Raw genomic sequence first — 18,445 nt, 5'->3', positions numbered from 1 at the left:
TTTATCAGGGTGCCCGCATTTCCGCCTCACTTACGCTGTCTCTTTCTTCTCAGAGTCTCGGTAATTAGAGCCTGGTTTGGGGTAAGCATTATGTCCTGCGCCACCGACTCATTGAAGTAGAACTCTTCATCCAAATCGAGGTTAGTGATGGCTATTCTGATGTTTAAATGCTATTTTCGGTCTTAGGAAACAAGGGAAGAAACAGCTCCAAAAAAAAGTTACGATCAGCGCGAAAAACCCCAAAATAGCAGAATTGGTCAGGAAGCTATCCAATCCAGCGACATTCTAATTTGTTTCACGCTGTTGGAGAGCATGGTAGCCAGGGCACCAAAACAGAAGAAGTTGAACCTCCTCTTCAACACTCTTAGTTGTGGAAATTGCCCCACTATTCTGTTTCCTTTCTGCATCTACATCCTATTGCTGAGTCTACCTTTAAGAATATATATACACAAATATATTCTAGTTGTCTAGTCACCCTATGGGCCCTGCTCAAAAGTAGTGCACTAGATAGGGAATAGGGTACCATTTTGGATGCAGTGGGAGACCCGGTCAATGTAATTCCCTGCAACAATGAACCTCCAGTATTCTCACCATACAGAAACTGAGAGCACTGGATGTAGCCCTCCTCCATCTCTTCACACTTGTCTGCCGCCGTCTCCACGTCACTGATGGTGCTGGCGAAGATAGCCGCCCCTGACTCCACCAGCAACTTGCACAGGTGAACGCTGTTACAGGAGGCTGCACAGTGCAGGGGTGTCCTGTAGAGAGACACACAAAAATGGAGGGGTTACAATAGTTCCATGGAGACCAATCACCTCTAGGGAAGTTAATCATAGGCAATAAAAACCACAACCGTGACTGAGGCTTCTTCAGAATTGGAGCTTTTGTCTGTATGTATATTGTGTATGCTACAAAATGAAGGACATTGTATGCTGTCTCATTGAGGACATTATCTATTCTGCAGTGACAATGTATGAAAAGAGCTGTGCTCTGGTAATAAATAGGGGGTTCCTTAGTGCAGGCGAGTGGATGAATTGTTTATGTAAATACAACACTATGAAAGCAAGTATGTCACAAAAAGCAAAATCTCAACATAACTGAAGCCTTGTTTTTGGAGTCATGAATAAAGTGGCGCGACTGAAGCTAAACAGACGCAAATAAGGGAATTCTGTCTTAACCTGAAATTGCAGAGCGCCAAATTCAAACACAGAAACTCTATAAAAATTCAGAAAAGATACAACTATTTTACATAGGTTTAAAGATGAACTTCTTTTGAATCCAAGCACGGTGTCAGATTTAAAAAATGCTTTACGGCGAAAGCATACCGTACAATTATTTGAGAACATAGCCCAGCTGACAAATCATTACAAACAGTAACCAGCCAAGTAGAAGAGTTACACAGGTCAGAAATAGAGAAAATTAACCCCTTACCTTTGATGATCTTCATATGTTTACACACAGAAAACATACATTTATTCAATAAATGTTCCTTTGTTCAATAGTCTCTCTTTATATCCGAAAACCTCCGTTTTGTTTGCGCGTTTTCTTCCATAATTCACAGGCTCAAACGCAGTCACAACAGGCAGACAGAAAATCCAAATTGTATCCGTCAATCCTCAGTTTGTTATTAGCCAAAATAATTGATAATATTTCAACCGGACAATAACGTCATCAATATAAAAGGTAAACAAGAAAGGCACTCAGTCGCGCGCATGAAAAAGCTCTGTGACACAGTAGTGTCCACTCAGTCAGGCTGCTCTTACTCCCTCATTTTTCAGAATACAAACCTGAAACAATTTCTAAAGACTGTTGACATCTAGTGGAAGGCATAGGAACTGCAATTTGAGTCCAAAGTCGATGGATACTGTAATGGCATTGAATAGAAAGAAAAAATATATATATCCTACTTCCTGAATGGATTTTTCTCTGGTTTTCACCTGCAAAATAAGTTCTGTTATACTCACAGACATTTTAACAGTTTTGGAAACTTTATTTTATCCAAATCCTATCTTCTGGGCCTGAGTAGAAGGCAGTTTAATTTGGGCATGCTTCTCATCCAAAATTCCAAATGCTGTCCCCTAACCTAGAGAAGTTAAAGGGATAGTTCACTCAAACTCTATTGTAGTATTATGTACATTTGTTCACTGTGTTAATACAATCCTCAAAAAGTGTCCATGTCAGCAGTCAAGTTTTCAAGTACTGCACTTTCAGTATAGAAGAAAAACGGTGACGCATGAGCGACCTCTTTAAGGTCCCTTGTGTGTAGGTGGTGTGTGGCTGCTCACCAGCCGTCGCTGTCGGCAGCGTTGACGTTTACTCCGAAGTCGAGCAGGAACTTGACAATGTGGTGGTGTCCGGCGCACACTGCGTTGTGTAGTGGGGTTATGCCCTCGTCGTTGGCCGTGCTGGGGTTCTTCACCTGGGGAAGAACACAGGGGTCAGCTGGTCCCAATTTGATCCCTACACAGAAGTGGACTGAGTTCCATTTATTTTCTAAGAGCATTTCTAAGAGTTCAGAAGTCGAGTGACACGCCAAGACCCCACGGGGGACCAGTATGAAAATGTATACACTCACTACTGTAAGTTGCTCTGGATAAGAGCGTCTGCTAAATTACTCAAATAAACAAATGGTGTATGCGAGCGACAGAGTCAGACCTCGTAGATAATCCTCTGCACCAGGTCAAACTCGCCCTCCAGTGAGGCATCCAGCAGCAGCGCCAGGGGGGTTGAACTTCACCCTCAGGCCGTGACCCGTCCGCTCCGAGTTGGGCTTCTTCAGGTTAGTTCGCTTCTCCTGTAGGGGAAGGATGGGAAGAGACCATTAGGAAAGAGTATGTGCAAACACAGACAGACATGCGTATGTATGTCACAGGTGGGTCTGAACCCCATGCTCCGGAAACCAACATCTTAACCAATAAACCAAGAGTCCAACTCACCGCTGCTACATGAACATGCATACTGTCGCTGTGTGTGTGTTTTGTGAAAGCCTCACCACTTGCTGTGAGGGGGTGGTGGCAACCTCCTCTGGAGAGCTGACCTCAGGCACAGGGCTAGGCAGGGTGGCCACCGAGACTCCCCCTAGGATATTGTTGTTGGTATCCTCCGAGGCCTCCGGGGCAGGGGGGGCTAATCACCTCGGGGGCCGGTGGTGGGGGCAGCAGCTTGTTGTCATTGGCGTCAGGCGGCGTCAGGGGCTCTGAGGACGACCCCTCTGCCACGGCTGGTGGTGGGGGAGGGAGTGAGTCCTCACATGGCGGGTTCCCGTTGTCAGCATCTGCCAACGAGTCACCGGGGTAGTCGGGTGGGTTGGCGGGCTGGTAAAATGGCGTGCCGCCCGCCCTGACTCCCCCTGCTCCAGCGCCACCACCCTCCATGCCGCCAGCCAGGGTATTGAAGCGCTGGTAGAGCAGCTTCTGGATGTTGGGCCCGGCTGGGCCCTCTGGCTCAGTGATGGAGCTTCGCTTCTTGAGGGGCCGCGGGGCGTTCGCCAGCTTCTTGCGAAGTATTTCCAGGTCGGCGTCGCTTTGGTAGCGAAGGGGTGAGTGGGCCATGGGGGTGAGCTTGGTGGGGCTGAGGGGTCGCGGGATATTCTCCACATTGGGCGGGGGGGTATCCGGGGCCCCGTCTATGTCAGGGCCCTCTCTGTCCCCAGTGTCCTCACCGGCCGGCCCCTGGAGCCCGGGGAAGGGCCCCCCTGTCAGCATAAAGGGCAGGGGGGAGGGCGGCGTGGAGCCGGAGGGGAGAACGGGCTTCCCGTACACTGGACACACACACACACACACACACACACACACACACACACACACACACACACACACACACACACACACACACACACACACACACACACACACACACACACACACACGAGGGAAAAACAAACAATGATGTACTTCCCTGGAAAATACAAATAACGTACTTGCTCGCCGACTCTCTTTCATAAATTAACGATAAGGAATTACTGGATACTCAAACCTCAACAGTAAATGCATTAATAATCAAAAGCAAGAATATTCACAGCACTTTCTCATGCAAGTCTCAGACAATAGCAAAATATTTAAACAGACTTTAGTCTCCTTTGATTTTGAGTTAAGCTCCTGCACCCATTCCCTGTCCTTCCTTCATTTTACCCAGACACCAACCTGATCCAATAATTCCAAAACACACCTTTCTTTCCTGTCAATGATCTGTAAGTGATTATGTAAGTTAAAGGATGGTGTTCCTCATATTGCTTTCACTTAACCAACCTTGACAAATCAGTTCCTCTAGGAAGAAAAGATGCATAGTACAGGTAAAACATCAAAGGGTGCGTCCCAATAATACCTTGTTTCTCCTGAAGTGTGCACTCGTTCCCTATTTCCCACAAATCTAATAGCATTGGATTGGTGGAGGCATAGGCTAGTGAGTTTCCGCCATCATTTGTATACCAAATCAGTGAAAGGAAGTGAATAAGTGCACACTGGTCTAACGAAAGATAATTGGATTTGGAACACTCATTCACTCCCACATGGCCCCTGCTCGTACCTGCTTTGAGCGCAGGCTTGAGAGGGTAGCTCTTGGGCGCCGCCTGCTGGAGGTACATGTGGTAGATGGAGCTGGAGTTCATGGTGGCCGGGCCCTTGCGTGGCGACTGGGGCCGGGAGCCTCTGTCTGGGACGAAGGGGCGCACCGCAATGGCCAGGACAGGGTCAGGCCGATCCCCCGGGAAGACCCGGTGGGAAGAGAGGTGAGTTGGGCTGGAAGGTTGGGCTGGGGGGCACCGATATGCGCTGCTGGATCTGCTGGGAGGAGGAGCCGGTGGAGGGGGGAACACGGGGCCAGACAGGGCCGGGGGGGTTGGGGAGCTGGCCTGGCCGGCGGTCCAGAGAACTGGTGGAGCCGGCAGAAGTTAGATGGGAGCCGTAGGGAGGGGGGCTGGGGCTTGGAAGGGGCCACCGGGGAGGAGATAGTCATCTTGTTGGAGTCCAGCACCTTGGTCGAGGCAAACAATTATTCAATATCATCAAATACATCTCCAAACTAATTTTGGATGAAGCGCTGTCCCAACTATTTGAACTGTTAGTTATTTGGGGAAATGTTGCATGCTGCGAGGCATTGTTTTGAGGAGAAAACTTTTTTAGTTAAGATACTTACTATTCTGTTAGTCAGCACCCCTCCAATATTTTTGGGTGTGCGTCAAATCATGATTTTTATTAAAGCTTTACGAACAACAAACAATGTCAAAGTAATGACTGACCTTGTCTGCTGTGGTAGCAGCAGGGGAGCCCGGAGGGGGAATCTTTCCCTGTGTGTCTGGCCCAGACTCTGGCCAGTCGGGGGGCTTGAGAGAGGCATTGCCCTTGCCAAGGGTGGGCCAGCCAGCATCATTAGCTAAGGGTGGAGAGGGGAGAATGGGGCACGCTGAGTGTGGTCTAAGAGAGTTACCTGTGAGAATGTTGTTAAAGCAGAGCCTGCTTTAGAACTCTCTAGATAGGGATACAGCGCATCTGTATAGACCAGTGTTTCCCAATCCTGGTCCCGAGAAGCCAAATGCACACTTTGCACGGACCAGGATTGGGAAGGAGTATACTGGTATGAATGTTTGCCATGGTGGGGTGAGTGTAAAAGATGATACTGCTACACTGGGCAGGCAAATGCAGTAGTGTGGAGAGTGTTCGTTTAACAAAAGAGCTAGCTGGTATGCTACAGAGTACAGACACTGTTGCTGGGTGAAAGGAGACGTACTTAGGGTCCTGTTCAATGGAAACCAGTTACTAGTTGGTGGGGCAAGGAACAAAATACTTCTTGTCGTTTCACACAGTAAGCATGGTTTGACATTGCTGACATGGATTCAAATGCACATACACTATATACACACACACAAAAGTATGTGGACACCCTTTCAAATGAGTGGATTTGTGCATTTCAGCCACATCCGTATCAAATCAAGCACACAGCCATACAATCCCCATACACAAACATTGGCAGTAGAATGGCCTTACTGAAGAGCTCAGTGACTTTCAATGTGGCACAGCCATAGGATGCCACCTTTCCAACAAGTCAGTTCGTCAAATTTCTGTTCTGCTAAAGCTGCCCCGATCAACAGTAAGTGCTGTTATTGTGAAGTGGAAACGTCTAGGAGCAACAATGGCTCAGCCGCGAAGTGGTAGGCCACACAAGCTCACAGAACAGCACTGCAGTGTGCTGAAGCGCAGTTGCAACACTCACTACCGATTTCCAAACTGCCTCTGGAAGCAACAATAAGTGCTCCTCGGGAGCGTCATGAAATGGGTTTCCATGACCGAACAGCCGCACACAAGCCTAAGATCACCATGCCACTTTTTGGCTGGAGTGGTATAAAGCTCTCTGTCTGGAGCAGTGGCAACACGCTTCACCATCTGGCAGACTTTTGGACAAATCTAGATTTGGCGAATTCCAGCAGAACAGTACCTGCCCCAATGCATAGTTCCAACTGTACAGTGTGGTGGAGGAGGAATAATGGTCTGGGGCTATTTTACATGTTTCGGGCAAGGCCACTTAGTTCCAATGAAGCGAAATGTTAGCGCTACAGCATACAATGACATTATAGGCGATTCTGTGCTTTCATCTTTGTGGCAACAGTTTGTGGCAGGCCCTTTCCTGTTTCAACATGACAATGCCCCTGTGCACAAAGCGAGGTCCATACAGAAATGGTTTGTCGAGATCTGTTTGGAAGAACTTGACTGGCCTGCACAGAGCCCTGACCTCAACCCCATTGAACACCTTCGGGATGAATTGAAATACCGACTACGAGCCAGATCTAATCACCCAACATCAGCACCCAACCTCACTAATGCTGGTGGCTGAATGGAAGCAAGTCCCCGCATCTAGTGGAAAGCCTTCCCAGAAGAGTGGAGGCTGTTATTACAGCAAAGGGGTCCAATTCCATATTAATGCCGATGATTTTGGAATGAGAAGTTCGATGAGAAGGTGTCCACATACTTTTGGTTATGTAGTTTACTTACTAATGGCGACAATTTCATAGTGCAAAATAACTGTGCAAAGTTTAAAACATACCATAAACCTCATTATGATGCAGCGTAATTTAATTAGAACATTTTCTTCAACAATGTTATAAAAAGGTGACTATTAATGTATTATGCAGTTTATTCAAATAATTGCCTCCCTATACATTGTTAAATGAAAAAGTTTAAAATTAAATCATGCTGCCAGATTATGACGTTTAGTAATTTTTGCACTATGAAAATTTTGCCACAAGTATAGTAGCTCTATCATTCGGTCAGCAAAGATTAGGAAAGGGAAAAGGGAGAGGGGGAAAGAGACAAATAAATGTAAAAAAATATAGAACCATTAATCATTTCTGAAATACAGTGCATTCAGAATGTATTCAGACCTGGATTTCTTCACATTTTGTTATTATAGCCTTAATCCAAAATGGATTAAATAGTTTCCCTCAATTGACACACAATACTCCATGACAAAGCAAAAACAGGTTTGTAGGGGGGAAAAAAGTGATATCCAATTTACATTAGTATTCAGACCCTTTACTCAGTACTTTGTTGAAGCACCATTGGCAGTGATTACTGCCTCGAGTCTTCTTGGGTATGACGCTACAAGCTTGGCACAGCTGCAAAGTTTCTCCCATTCTTCTCTGCAGTCACTGCAAGGCTATTTTCAGGTCTCTACAGATATGTTTGATTGGATTCAAGTCTGGGCTCTGACTGGGCCACTCAAAGACATTCAGTTCAGAAGTCACAACTGTGTTGTCTTGGTTGCGTGCTTAGGGTCGTTGTCCAGTTGAAAGGTAAACCTTTGCCCCAGTCTGAAGTCCTGAGAAGGTTTTCATCAAGGATCCCCACAGCATGATGCTGCCACCACCATGCTTCACCGTAGGGATGGTGCCAGGTTTCCTCCAGACGTGACACTTGGCATTCAGGACGAGTTCAATCTTGGTTTCGTCTGACCAGAGAATCTTGTTTCTCATGGTCAGAGTCTTTTAGGTGCCTTTTAGAAAACTCTAAGCGGGATGTCGTGCCTTTTGCTGAGGAGTGTCTTCCGTCTGGCCACTCTACCGTAAAGGCCTGATTGGTGGAGAGCTGCAGAGATGGCTGTACTTCTGGAAGGTTCTCCCATCTCCACAGAGGAACTCTGGAACTCTGTCCGATTGCTCAGTTTAGCTGGGTGGCCAGCTCTAGGAAGAGTCTTGGTGGTTTCAAACTCCTTTCATTTAAGAATGGAGGCCACTGCATTCTTGGTGACCGTCAATGCTGCAGAATTTTTGTGGTACACTTCCCCAGATCTGTGCCTCGACACAACCCTGTCTCGGAGCTCTACAGACAATTCCTTCGCACTCATGGCTTGGTTTTTGCTCTAAAAACTCTGGGACCATATATAGACAGGTATATGCCTTTTCAAATCATGTCCAATCAACTGAATTTACCACGATGGAATCCAATCAAGTTGTAGAAACATCAAGGGTGATCAATGGTAACAGGATGCACCTGAGCTCAATTTCAAGTCTCATAGCCAATGGTCTGAAAACCTATTTACATTTTTTATACATCTGCAAAAAAATCTAAAAACCTGTTTTTGTTTGTCATTATGGGAAAAAAAAATAATTTAAATCCATTTTAGAATAAGGCTGTAGCATAAAATGTGGAAAAAGTCAAGGGGTCTGAATACTTTCCGAATGCACTGTATCATGATTTGAAAATCCCCCTGTAGAGTGGGATTCAATGCCCCCCCCCACCAGGTCCCTGGGTCGTATTCAAATTTGTCCAATAATAAAAGCCTGTTTTGGTTTTCCGTCTCAAAACATTTCGCTTTGGTGTGCACTAATAATTATGACCATGAAGTTGAGCCGTTTTGTCTCTCCTGTCATCCCCCAATTTCCACCAAGTTTTCAAATGTGGCTCCTTCAACACAACTGGTGCTATTCAATTAAGTAGGAACTTGTCCTTCATATGCTCAACTTCGAAGCTGAAAATGCTAATTTAGTCAACAAACTTTGTTGTTGTTATAAAAGTAATCAAATTACATTTTGTAATTCTAAAAGCTGGAGAACAGCAGTATTCATTTATCCAAATTCTTAAACCATAAATTTTAGGAAGCGCTAAAGATAGTTGAATATACACATCCTTATCGGCCAGTCCAAATGTGACCATTTTAAACATACATGACTTAAAAGTCAGACTCAGTAAGTCTAGTTCATGAAGTCAAAAATAAAAATGGCAAATTTGTTATTCTGGTTTAACATTTCTCTAAAAAGATAGTAAGTAAAGTAAGTAGCCTTGCACAAGCCTTAAGCAGAATGGCTCATATCTTCTGTTTCTGTAATGTGAGGCGGCTTAATGTACAAGTACACCCCCTGGAAAGGACACTAGTCTATCGCAGTGCAAAATTGACAGATTAAAGCTTAATTCGTTGGATAACTATTTGAATGCTCTATCACTGCTACTCGTGAGGGGAATGGTTAGGTGGGTTATGGAAAGGTCAAAGATCCGAGCTCAACTTTACTGAGCTGGCTTTAGAGGTAAATTTGACGCCATTGATCCAGGTATCAAGAGTGGAGGAGCGCAGTGAACTTCCTCAGAGTAGCTAGTCGCGCGCGCGCTCAGGATCAGCAGTGCTTTGCTGTCTAACACCTTGAAAGCACTCACACCAAACCTTTTTCAAGGTTCTTTTTTTGTTTGCATTAGCACCAAATGGTGGTGTTCTTGAACAATACACACCCCTGTCTAATGTGATAGGATGACTTTTTAGTTATTTTAATAGTGATTCCATAATTGCTTAATTAAACATTATCTTATTTCTGTTGTTAACTTAATAGGAGCACGAGGTAGAGTCAGGTATTACTGTTGGATAAAAGCCTACACAGACAACAGCCCTTGTAGGGTAATATTGATTGCTGTAATAGGAATGGTTCTAGATGTTTGTGAGCTGTGACTGTAATATGATCACTTAACAACAAATAAATAAAAAAACAGTATTATGTTTAGTAGAAGATAAGTTGTCTCAATATATCAGACTTGCCGCCTCATCAAAAATAAAATACACCTGCTAGCCAGCACCATGGAGAGCTGCACAATTTAAGTTTTGACTAGTTTATTTTACAGTTGAAGTCAGAAGTTTACATACAACATAGCCAAGTACATTTAAACTCAGTTTTTCACAATTCCTGACATTTAATCATAGTAAAGAATCCCCGTCTTAAGTCAGTTTGGATCACCACTTTATTTTAAGAATGTGAAATGTCAGAATAATTGTAGAGAGAAATATATATTTCAGCTTTTATTACTTTCATCACATTCCCAGTGGTTCAGAAGTTTACATACACAATTAGTATTTGGTACCATTGCCTTTAAAATTGTTTAACTTGGGTCAAATGTTTTGGGTAGCCTCTCACAATAAGTTGGGTGAATTTTGGACCATTCCTCCGGATACAGCTGGTGTAACGGAGTCAGGTTTGAGGTCAGGGCTTTGTGATGGCCACTCCAATACCTTGACTTTGATGTCCTTAAGCCATTCTGCCACAACTTTGGAAGTACGCTTGGGGTCATTGTCCATTTGGAAGACCCATTTGCAACCAAGCTTTAACTTCCTGATGGTCGTCTTGAGATGTTGCTTCAATATATCTACAATTCTCCTGCCTCATGTAGCCATCTATTTTGTGAAGTGCACCAGTCCCTTCTGCAGTAAAGCACCCCCACAACATGATGCTGCCAACCCCCGTGCTTCACGGTTGGGATGGTGTTCTTCGGCTTGATTGCAAGCCTCCCCTTTCTCCTCCAAACATAACGATGGTCATTATGGCTAAATTGTTCTATTTTTGTTTCAGCAGACCAGAAGACATTTCTCCAAAAAGTACAATCTTTCTCCCCATGTGCAGTTGCAAACCGTGGTCTGGCTTTTTAATTGCGGTTTTGGAGCAGTGGGTTCTTCATTGCTGAGCGGCCTTTCAGGTTATGTCAATATAGGACTCCTTTCTGTGGATATAGATACTTTTGTACTGGTTTCCTCCAGCATCTTCACAAGGTCCTTTGCTGTTCTGGGATTGATTTGCACTTTTCTCACCAAAGTACGTTCATCTCTAGTAGACAGAACGCGTCTCCTTCCTGAGCGGTATGACGGCTGCGTGGTCCCATGGTGTTTATACTTGCGTACTATTGTTCGTACAGATGAATGTGGTACCGTCAGGTGTTTGGAAATTGCTCCCAAGGATGAAACAGACTTGTGGAGGCCTACCACTTTTTTCTGTCTTAGCTGATTTCCCCATGATGTCAAGCAAAGAGGCACTGAGTTTGAAGATAGGCCTTGAAATACATCCACATGTACACCTCCAATTGACACAAATTATGTCAGAAGCTATCAGAAGCTTCTAAAACCATGAAATAATTTTCTGGAATTTTCCAAGCTGTTTAAAGGCACAGTCAACATAGTGTATGTAAACTTCTGACCCACTGGAATTGTGATACAGTGAATTAATTATAAGTGAAATAATCTGTCTGTAAACAATTGTTGGAAAAATGACTTGTGTCGTGCACAAAGTAGATGTCCTAACAGACTTGCCAAAACTATAGTTTGATAACAAGAAATGTGTGGAGTGGTTGAAAAACGAGTTAATGACTCCAACCTAACTGTATGTAAACTTCGGACTTCAACTCTATTGTATTAGCGCATCGTATTATCAGACTTTGTATCTGTTGTATTAGCCTTAAAACAAACAAAAAAACGTTGACATTATGAGCTAGAGTTTCCGAATGTGTAAAGGCCAGTGTCTAAGTCACATGCTGAAGATCCTGCCCACTACTGCCTAGGTAAGGTTCAAAGGGCCGTCCATCCCTCCCACTAGGCAACCGCTCCAGGGTGAAGTTTCCCCTTGGTACAGATCTAGGACCAGCATCCTATCCAGGATCAGTGTCTAGGGACTACACCTACGCAACCTGCCACACTCACGGGACATGCCGTCCGAGCCACCCGAGCGCGCCTCTGGAGGGGAAGGGGGCAGTGGGTCCACCACGATGTCTAAATCAGACACCTTCCACGGGCCGAGGGGCTTTCGCACTGTGTCCGCCCCTGGACGAACGTGGTAGATAGGGATAGGAGTAGGGGTGTCACCCCCCCCAGTGGAACAAAGACAATCACAGGACACCACAGCACGGGAGAGGGAAAGAAGGAAATAACAGAGGGAGGGAAACACAGGATACACCACAGAGTAAAAAAGGGGAGAGAAGAAGGTTAGAGGAGGAGAGAGATAGAAAGAAAAAAAGTAATGAAGGAGTATCAACTGTAAAGCCTGTAAGGAGAGAGACATGGGCTTCAGGATCACTGGCGATCGTGGGGGACCAGAGGATTTGAGACTGGGAGGCTGCTCTTCAGCCTCCTGATGGATACTGCCTGCTCTGGGCAGTTTAAATATTTAAGCCAGATTAAAATTATCCTTTGTAGTGTTAAATTATGCTCCCCCATCAGATTTTTGGATGCAGTTTAATGGTAAAACAAAAGAGAATATTTAACAGATCACATAAGTTAAAAGAAAGATCCTGCTATATCCATGACATTCGGTAGAAATATTATATCAGATTTACAGGGGAAATTACCATGCAAATGTGTAGTCCTAACTGTCTGATAATGACTTGGACCAGGGATGCAGCACTCTTGTGTTTGCTGGTTTTTGGTATTTTAAATCAGTACCTGTTCTAAACCATGCATGCCTGGGACAATTGGTGATGTGAATTCACCAATTGAGTTCCTGGGGGAAAACATAAGGACTACAGTTGTTCACGGGTGGCTAGGAAGCTCAGTAATTAGTCTGTCTTCACGTGTCCGTCCCAACCACTACCATACATCCATTGTCAAGTCATTATGGCTGTCTTGAAGTAGAGCCAAAGACAGAAAGAGTACAAACGTAAAGAGATAATCTCCTTTTCTCTTAGATAAAAGTTGAGTCATAGGAGAAAGCATGACAGAGCAACAAAGACAGGTGAGTAATATGTCAGGTTATTAGAAAACCAACCACACAGTGTGCTCTGAGGATAAGTTTGATTTAAGTACAGATCTAGGATCAGCTTCCAGTGCCCCAATCCTAACCTTAAGCATTAGTGGGAATAATGCAAAACTGACCCAAGATCAGCATCTAGGGGCAACTACACCCTATACCATACCGGGTGAAGAGTGTCCATGATGGCAAGGTAGACCAACCTGATTTGGAGCGGGCATGATTGGCTGGGGCGTTGACACCCAGCGTCTGGGGTTTCAAAGGTTCGGGGGGTCCAGTGTAGCCTCCCTCTTGTCTACCCGGCAGAGGGACCTGAATGTAGGGGCCCACGGCTGCCACCCGGCCCAGAGTCCCTGGGGCCGGCTGGGGAGAGGGAGGCCCGTTGGTCTTGTTTAGCTTTAGGGAGAAAGAGGGGACCACGGAGAGAAAGCGTTGTGGAGGGAGGAGAGCGAGAGGGGACCACAGATAAAAAGGGATGGGGAAAGCGAGGGGGACCACAGATAAAAAGGGATGGGGAAAGCGAGGGGGACCAAGATAAAAAGGAATGGGGAAAGCGAGGGGGACCACAGATAAAAAGGGATGGGGAAAGCGAGGGGGGACCACAGAGAGAAAGCGTTGTGGAGGGAGGAGAGCGAGAGGGGACCACAGATAAAAAGGGATGGGGAAAGCGAGGGGGACCACAGAGAGAAAGGGATGGGGAAAGCGAGGGGGACCACAGATAAAAAGGGATGGGGAAAGCGAGGGGGACCACAGATAAAAAGGGATGGGGAAAGCGAGGGGGACCACAGATAAAAAGGGATGGGGAAAGCGAGGGGGACCACAGAGAGAAAGCGTTGTGGAGGGAGGAGAGCGAGAGGGGACCACAGATAAAAAGGGATGGGGAAAGCGAGGGGGGACCACAGAGAGAAAGCGTTGTGGAGGGAGGAGAGCGAGAGGGGACCACAGATAAAAAGGGATGGGGAAAGCGAGGGGGGACCACAGAGAGAAATCGTTGTGGAGGGAGGAGAGCGAGAGGGGACCACAGATAAAAAAGGGATGGGGAAAGCGAGGGGGAACCACAGAGAAAGGGAAGATGGAAGGAGAGATTAGGGTTAGTATCAATATGAAGTAATGGATCCCATCGTAAGTGTGTGTATTGATGTGTATTGAGTCTTGTTATTCTTTTCTTGTATTCGGTCCTGTTTAAGGGAATACACTATCCTGGGTTCTAATCTGTTTCTGCTCTCTGAGAGACAGGGAGTTGGCATGATGCTGATAGCAAACAGATTGGCACTTCACCAGCTTTTGAATGTCCCAAAAGAGCCAACAGAAGTGAGCTTACCCATACATATGACAGGTGGGTAGGAGATTGTTTGTGTCCATGTTGTGCACTCCTAACCCAGGTTTTTATTGTAAGAGGCTATATTAATGCATATTTGCCGTGTGTGTGTGTTTTCCTTAGTGTCAGTGTGTTTGTGCATTGTCCGTTCCTAGCCTTACAGGTAAGTTCTCTTTTTGACGTGCCTCAGCTTTTTTCTTATAGAGGCGCTCCCGCAGTTCGCCGATGCGCTTGTCCATGAGGGTCACCTCCATGTTGCGTTTGTTGAGCAGATCCTTTTGCTGCTGCAGCTTGCTGTTCTGATCCTGGTTCAGCTTGTTCCGGATCTGAGGGTGACACACACACACACACACACACACACACACACACACACACACACACACACACACACACACACACACACACACACACACACACACACACACACACACAGAAGAATAGGAAGACAAATGGTTAGCACACGGGTATGAATATGGGAAGTAAAAATAGGCCCACACGCATGTGTGCCCAAACATAACCCTAATAATCCAAAAGTATATTTAGCATCTATTTCCATCTAGTTTGCTGTCCACAAGCAGCAGGCCGCAGAACTGTTTCCCCATTGTGAAGTTTTTAAGTTGCACTTTTCTGAAAAGCGCATCAGTTCACACAGAAGAAACAGCTAAGGATAGTCCTTTGCATTTGTTTTGCCTACCAATCCAATGGTTATTAACGCACGGGAAGGAGTGCAAACTTTTGGAGAACAGAGATTATTCAGACACAGGGAAAGATTCGAAGGGTAGCGTTTTAGTGAGTAAGAGGCAGGGTTTATTTTTGGGGCAGTCCTACTCCTTCGCTATTGTTTTGTTCATTCGACAGGATTGAGAGAGAGAAGTAGCTAGGAGAGAGAGCCATGCACGCAGCGGTAGTAAACAGTGCATATGTGATCCAGAGGCAGCGGGTTAGATTTCTGGACCACCCCACTGAGGCCCCTGGGCCCAGTTTTTCAAAACATTTAATCCATTTCAAAATTATTCTGTGTTGCGTTAAATTCTGCTCCCCTTCAGATGTGGTCCCTCTTTTTTTGGATGCAATTATAACACTGGACCAAATCTCTAACATAGCACATACAATACAACGAATCAAATCACGTGCACATATTTTACAGATGTTATTGCGGATGTAACAAAATGCTTATGTTCCTAGCTCCCACAGTACAGTAATACCTAACAATACATGCAAATCCCAAAAATCAAAAGAAAGGTAATTAAGAAATTTAAAAAATATTAGAATGAGCAAGTAGCTGGCTAGTAACAGTGACTGAAGTTCAGGACAATGTATTGGGCAGAGGCCGGCGAGTGGTGACCATTTAACAGTCCGCATTCTAGATGGTAGCAGGGTGAACAGGCAGTGGCTCGGACGGCTGAGGTCCTTGATGATCTTCTTGTCTTTCCTGTGACTCCGGGTGCTGTAGATGTCCTGGAGGGCAGTCAGTGTGGAGAGCCCTCGTTTACGGATGGTGCAGTTGCCGTACCAGGCGGTGACACAGCCCGACAGGATGCTCTCAATGGTGCATCTGTAGAAATTTGTGAGGGTTTTAGTGGCCAAGCCACATTTCTTTAGCCACATGAGCTTGAAGAGGCACTGTTGTGCATTATCCACACTGTCTGTGTGGATAGACCATTTCAGGTTGTCAGTGATGTATACACCAAGGAATTTGAAGCTTTTCACCCTCTCCACTTGAGAGGTTATTTTCCTGGCACCACTCCACCTGGGCCCTCAACTCCTCCTTGTAGGTGGCCTCGTCGTCGTTGTTGTTGGTAATCAGGCATACCACTTGTGTCGCGTGGCCACGCAGTCATGGGTGAACAGGGAGAACAGGAATGGGCGCAAGCACGCAACCTTGTAGGGCACCCGTGATGAGGATCAGCATAGTGGTGGTATTGCAGCCTCCCTTCACCACTTTGGGTCGGCCCTTCAGGAAGTCCAGGACCAAGTTGCATAGGGCGGGGTTCAGACCCAGGGTCCCGAGCTTAGTGATGCGCTTGGAGGGCACTATAGTGTTGAAGGCTGAACAGTGAACCATTGACATTTGGGTAAAATGAAGGCGAACAACGCTCTGGATAAGAGCGTCTGCTAAATGACTTAAATGTAAATGTAAATGAATGGGGGAACAGAACTGACACAATACAGGATCATTTTGATCAGGATCAAACATTGGGCACTGGAGCAGAGGGTTTGTGATGGCACTTTAGTTCAGAACATTAAACTCTACCTGCAGCTCCTGGTAGAGTTTGCGCAGCTCCAGGGCTGCAGTGCTGGTGACCTGTCCTCCTAGTGCGGACTGCAGGCCGTTGAGCTTTCCCCGCCGCAGGTCCTCTAGCTGCAGACTCAGCTGCTCCACCCGCAACACAGCTGACTGCAGCTCCACCTGCTTTTCCTGGAACAGCCCACTCACCTGCTCAATCTCTGCCGCTTTAGGGGTGGAGGGAGGAGGGTTTAGGATTTAGTTGAGTTCCTTAGAGTTCAGCACACATATAGGGGCGGTTTCCCACACATTTTAAGCCTAATCCTTGACTTAACAGCGTTTTTCAATTAACTTTCAAATCCAGGACTAGACTTAAACTGTGTCCGGGGAACCAACCCATCAAAACCTGATATATTTAAGCAATAAGGCCTGAGGTGTGGTATATGTCTAATATACCACGGTTAAGGGCTGTTCTTATGCACAACGCAACAAGGAGCGCATGGATACAGCCCTTAGTCGTGGCATATCAGCCATATATCACAAATCTCTGAGGTGCCTTATTGCTATTATAAACTGGTTACCAATGTAATTAGAGTAGTAAAAATGTAATGTTTTGTCATACCCGTGGTATATGGTCTGATATACCACGTCTGTCAGCCAATCAGCATTCAGGGCTCAAACCACCCAGTTTATTAAAAAAATAATTGATGACAAAAAAAAGTTGAATGACTTATTTTCATTGTGGTCCATAGTATACATTGTGGATACCATGGGACGCACATACACACACGTGGACACACAGTGTAGAGGTGATTTGGGGTGAGATGGAAGGTCACAGCGTACACGTGGCTGAGTTGGGCGAGTGCGTTTATACATGTGTAAACTTACACAGGTTGCCGTTGATGACTTTGCTGTAGTCCACCTGGCCCCTCATGGCGCGGATCTTCTTAAGCTTGGCCTCCTGGCTCTCCACGCGCTCCTTGAGCCTCTGCAGCTTCTCGCTCTCAGACACAGACTGCTGCTGCCGCCGCTCCTGCTGCTTCAGGTAGCGCAGACGCTGCTCCTACAGACAGATCAAGGGTGAGAAAAGAAAATGAGAGAGAGACAGGGAAGGAGAAAAAAGGGACAGGGAAGGAGAAAAAAGGGACAGGGAAGGAGAAAAAAGGGACAGGGAAGGAGAAAAAAAGGGACAGGGAAGGAGAAAAGAGGGACAGGGAAGGAAAAAAGGGACAGGGAAGGAAAAAAAGGGACAGGGAAGGAAAAAGAGGGACAGGGAAGGAAAAAGAGGGACAGGGAAGGAAAAAGAGGGACAGGGAAGGAAAAAGAGGGACAGGGAAGGAAAAAGAAGGACAGGGAAGGAAAAAGGGACAGGGAAGGAGAAAAGGGGACAGGGAAAGAGACAAGGAAGCAAGAGGGGGAGATGGAAAGGGATTGAGAGGGGGGAGAGTGATTAGAAATGTCAACGGTCTTCAATCTGATGCATAGCAAACACATTTGAAGGTCTGAACATCATCTGCATGTGTGCATGGACAACACAGCAATCTGTAACAGCATGTGACATTTGTGGTTTAAGCCCATGTTTCACTTCATACATACACTCCTCAGGTCACAAACGCACACACCTGTGTTGCACACTTTGATCACACATTGCTGGCAGGAAAGCACACACACACGACAGTCCTCACAAGACCCTGATATACAGATGAGCTTCCATCTAATAGCTAAAAGTGCACATCTATTCAGCATTAATAATATAAACTGCTGTCCATATAAGAAATACATTAGCGACTGGGTCTGAACTCTGAAGGAGGAAAGGAAAAGGAGGAGGGATGACTTCATCTCTCTCGGAGTTTCTCAACTGTGTGTTGCTCTAATTCAAGTTCCAAGAGAGGAGATGACAGGCCGATGTTTCCAAATGACTGCA

General features: G+C 45.8%; 1 protein-coding gene across 1 annotated transcript in view; it reads right to left on the bottom strand.

Annotated features, from left to right (window-relative positions):
• Positions 1–18,445, bottom strand: part of ppp1r13bb (protein phosphatase 1, regulatory subunit 13Bb) — a 52,299-nt gene that overhangs the window by 8,771 nt on the left and 25,083 nt on the right. The window contains 15 exon segments of the mRNA XM_046291789.1: positions 592–758; positions 2,286–2,419; positions 2,656–2,724; positions 2,726–2,794; positions 2,993–3,157; positions 3,159–3,760; positions 4,525–4,714; positions 4,716–4,826; positions 4,828–4,971; positions 5,237–5,370; positions 11,935–12,054; positions 13,180–13,372; positions 14,480–14,620; positions 16,549–16,748; positions 17,410–17,584. Coding sequence (XP_046147745.1) covers positions 592–758; positions 2,286–2,419; positions 2,656–2,724; positions 2,726–2,794; positions 2,993–3,157; positions 3,159–3,760; positions 4,525–4,714; positions 4,716–4,826; positions 4,828–4,971; positions 5,237–5,370; positions 11,935–12,054; positions 13,180–13,372; positions 14,480–14,620; positions 16,549–16,748; positions 17,410–17,584 — 2,614 coding nt within the window.

Source organism: Oncorhynchus gorbuscha, linkage group LG12, assembly GCF_021184085.1.
Source record: "Oncorhynchus gorbuscha isolate QuinsamMale2020 ecotype Even-year linkage group LG12, OgorEven_v1.0, whole genome shotgun sequence".
Lineage (NCBI taxonomy): Eukaryota > Metazoa > Chordata > Actinopteri > Salmoniformes > Salmonidae > Oncorhynchus > Oncorhynchus gorbuscha.
This window is presented reverse-complemented; position numbering and strand designations above follow the sequence as displayed.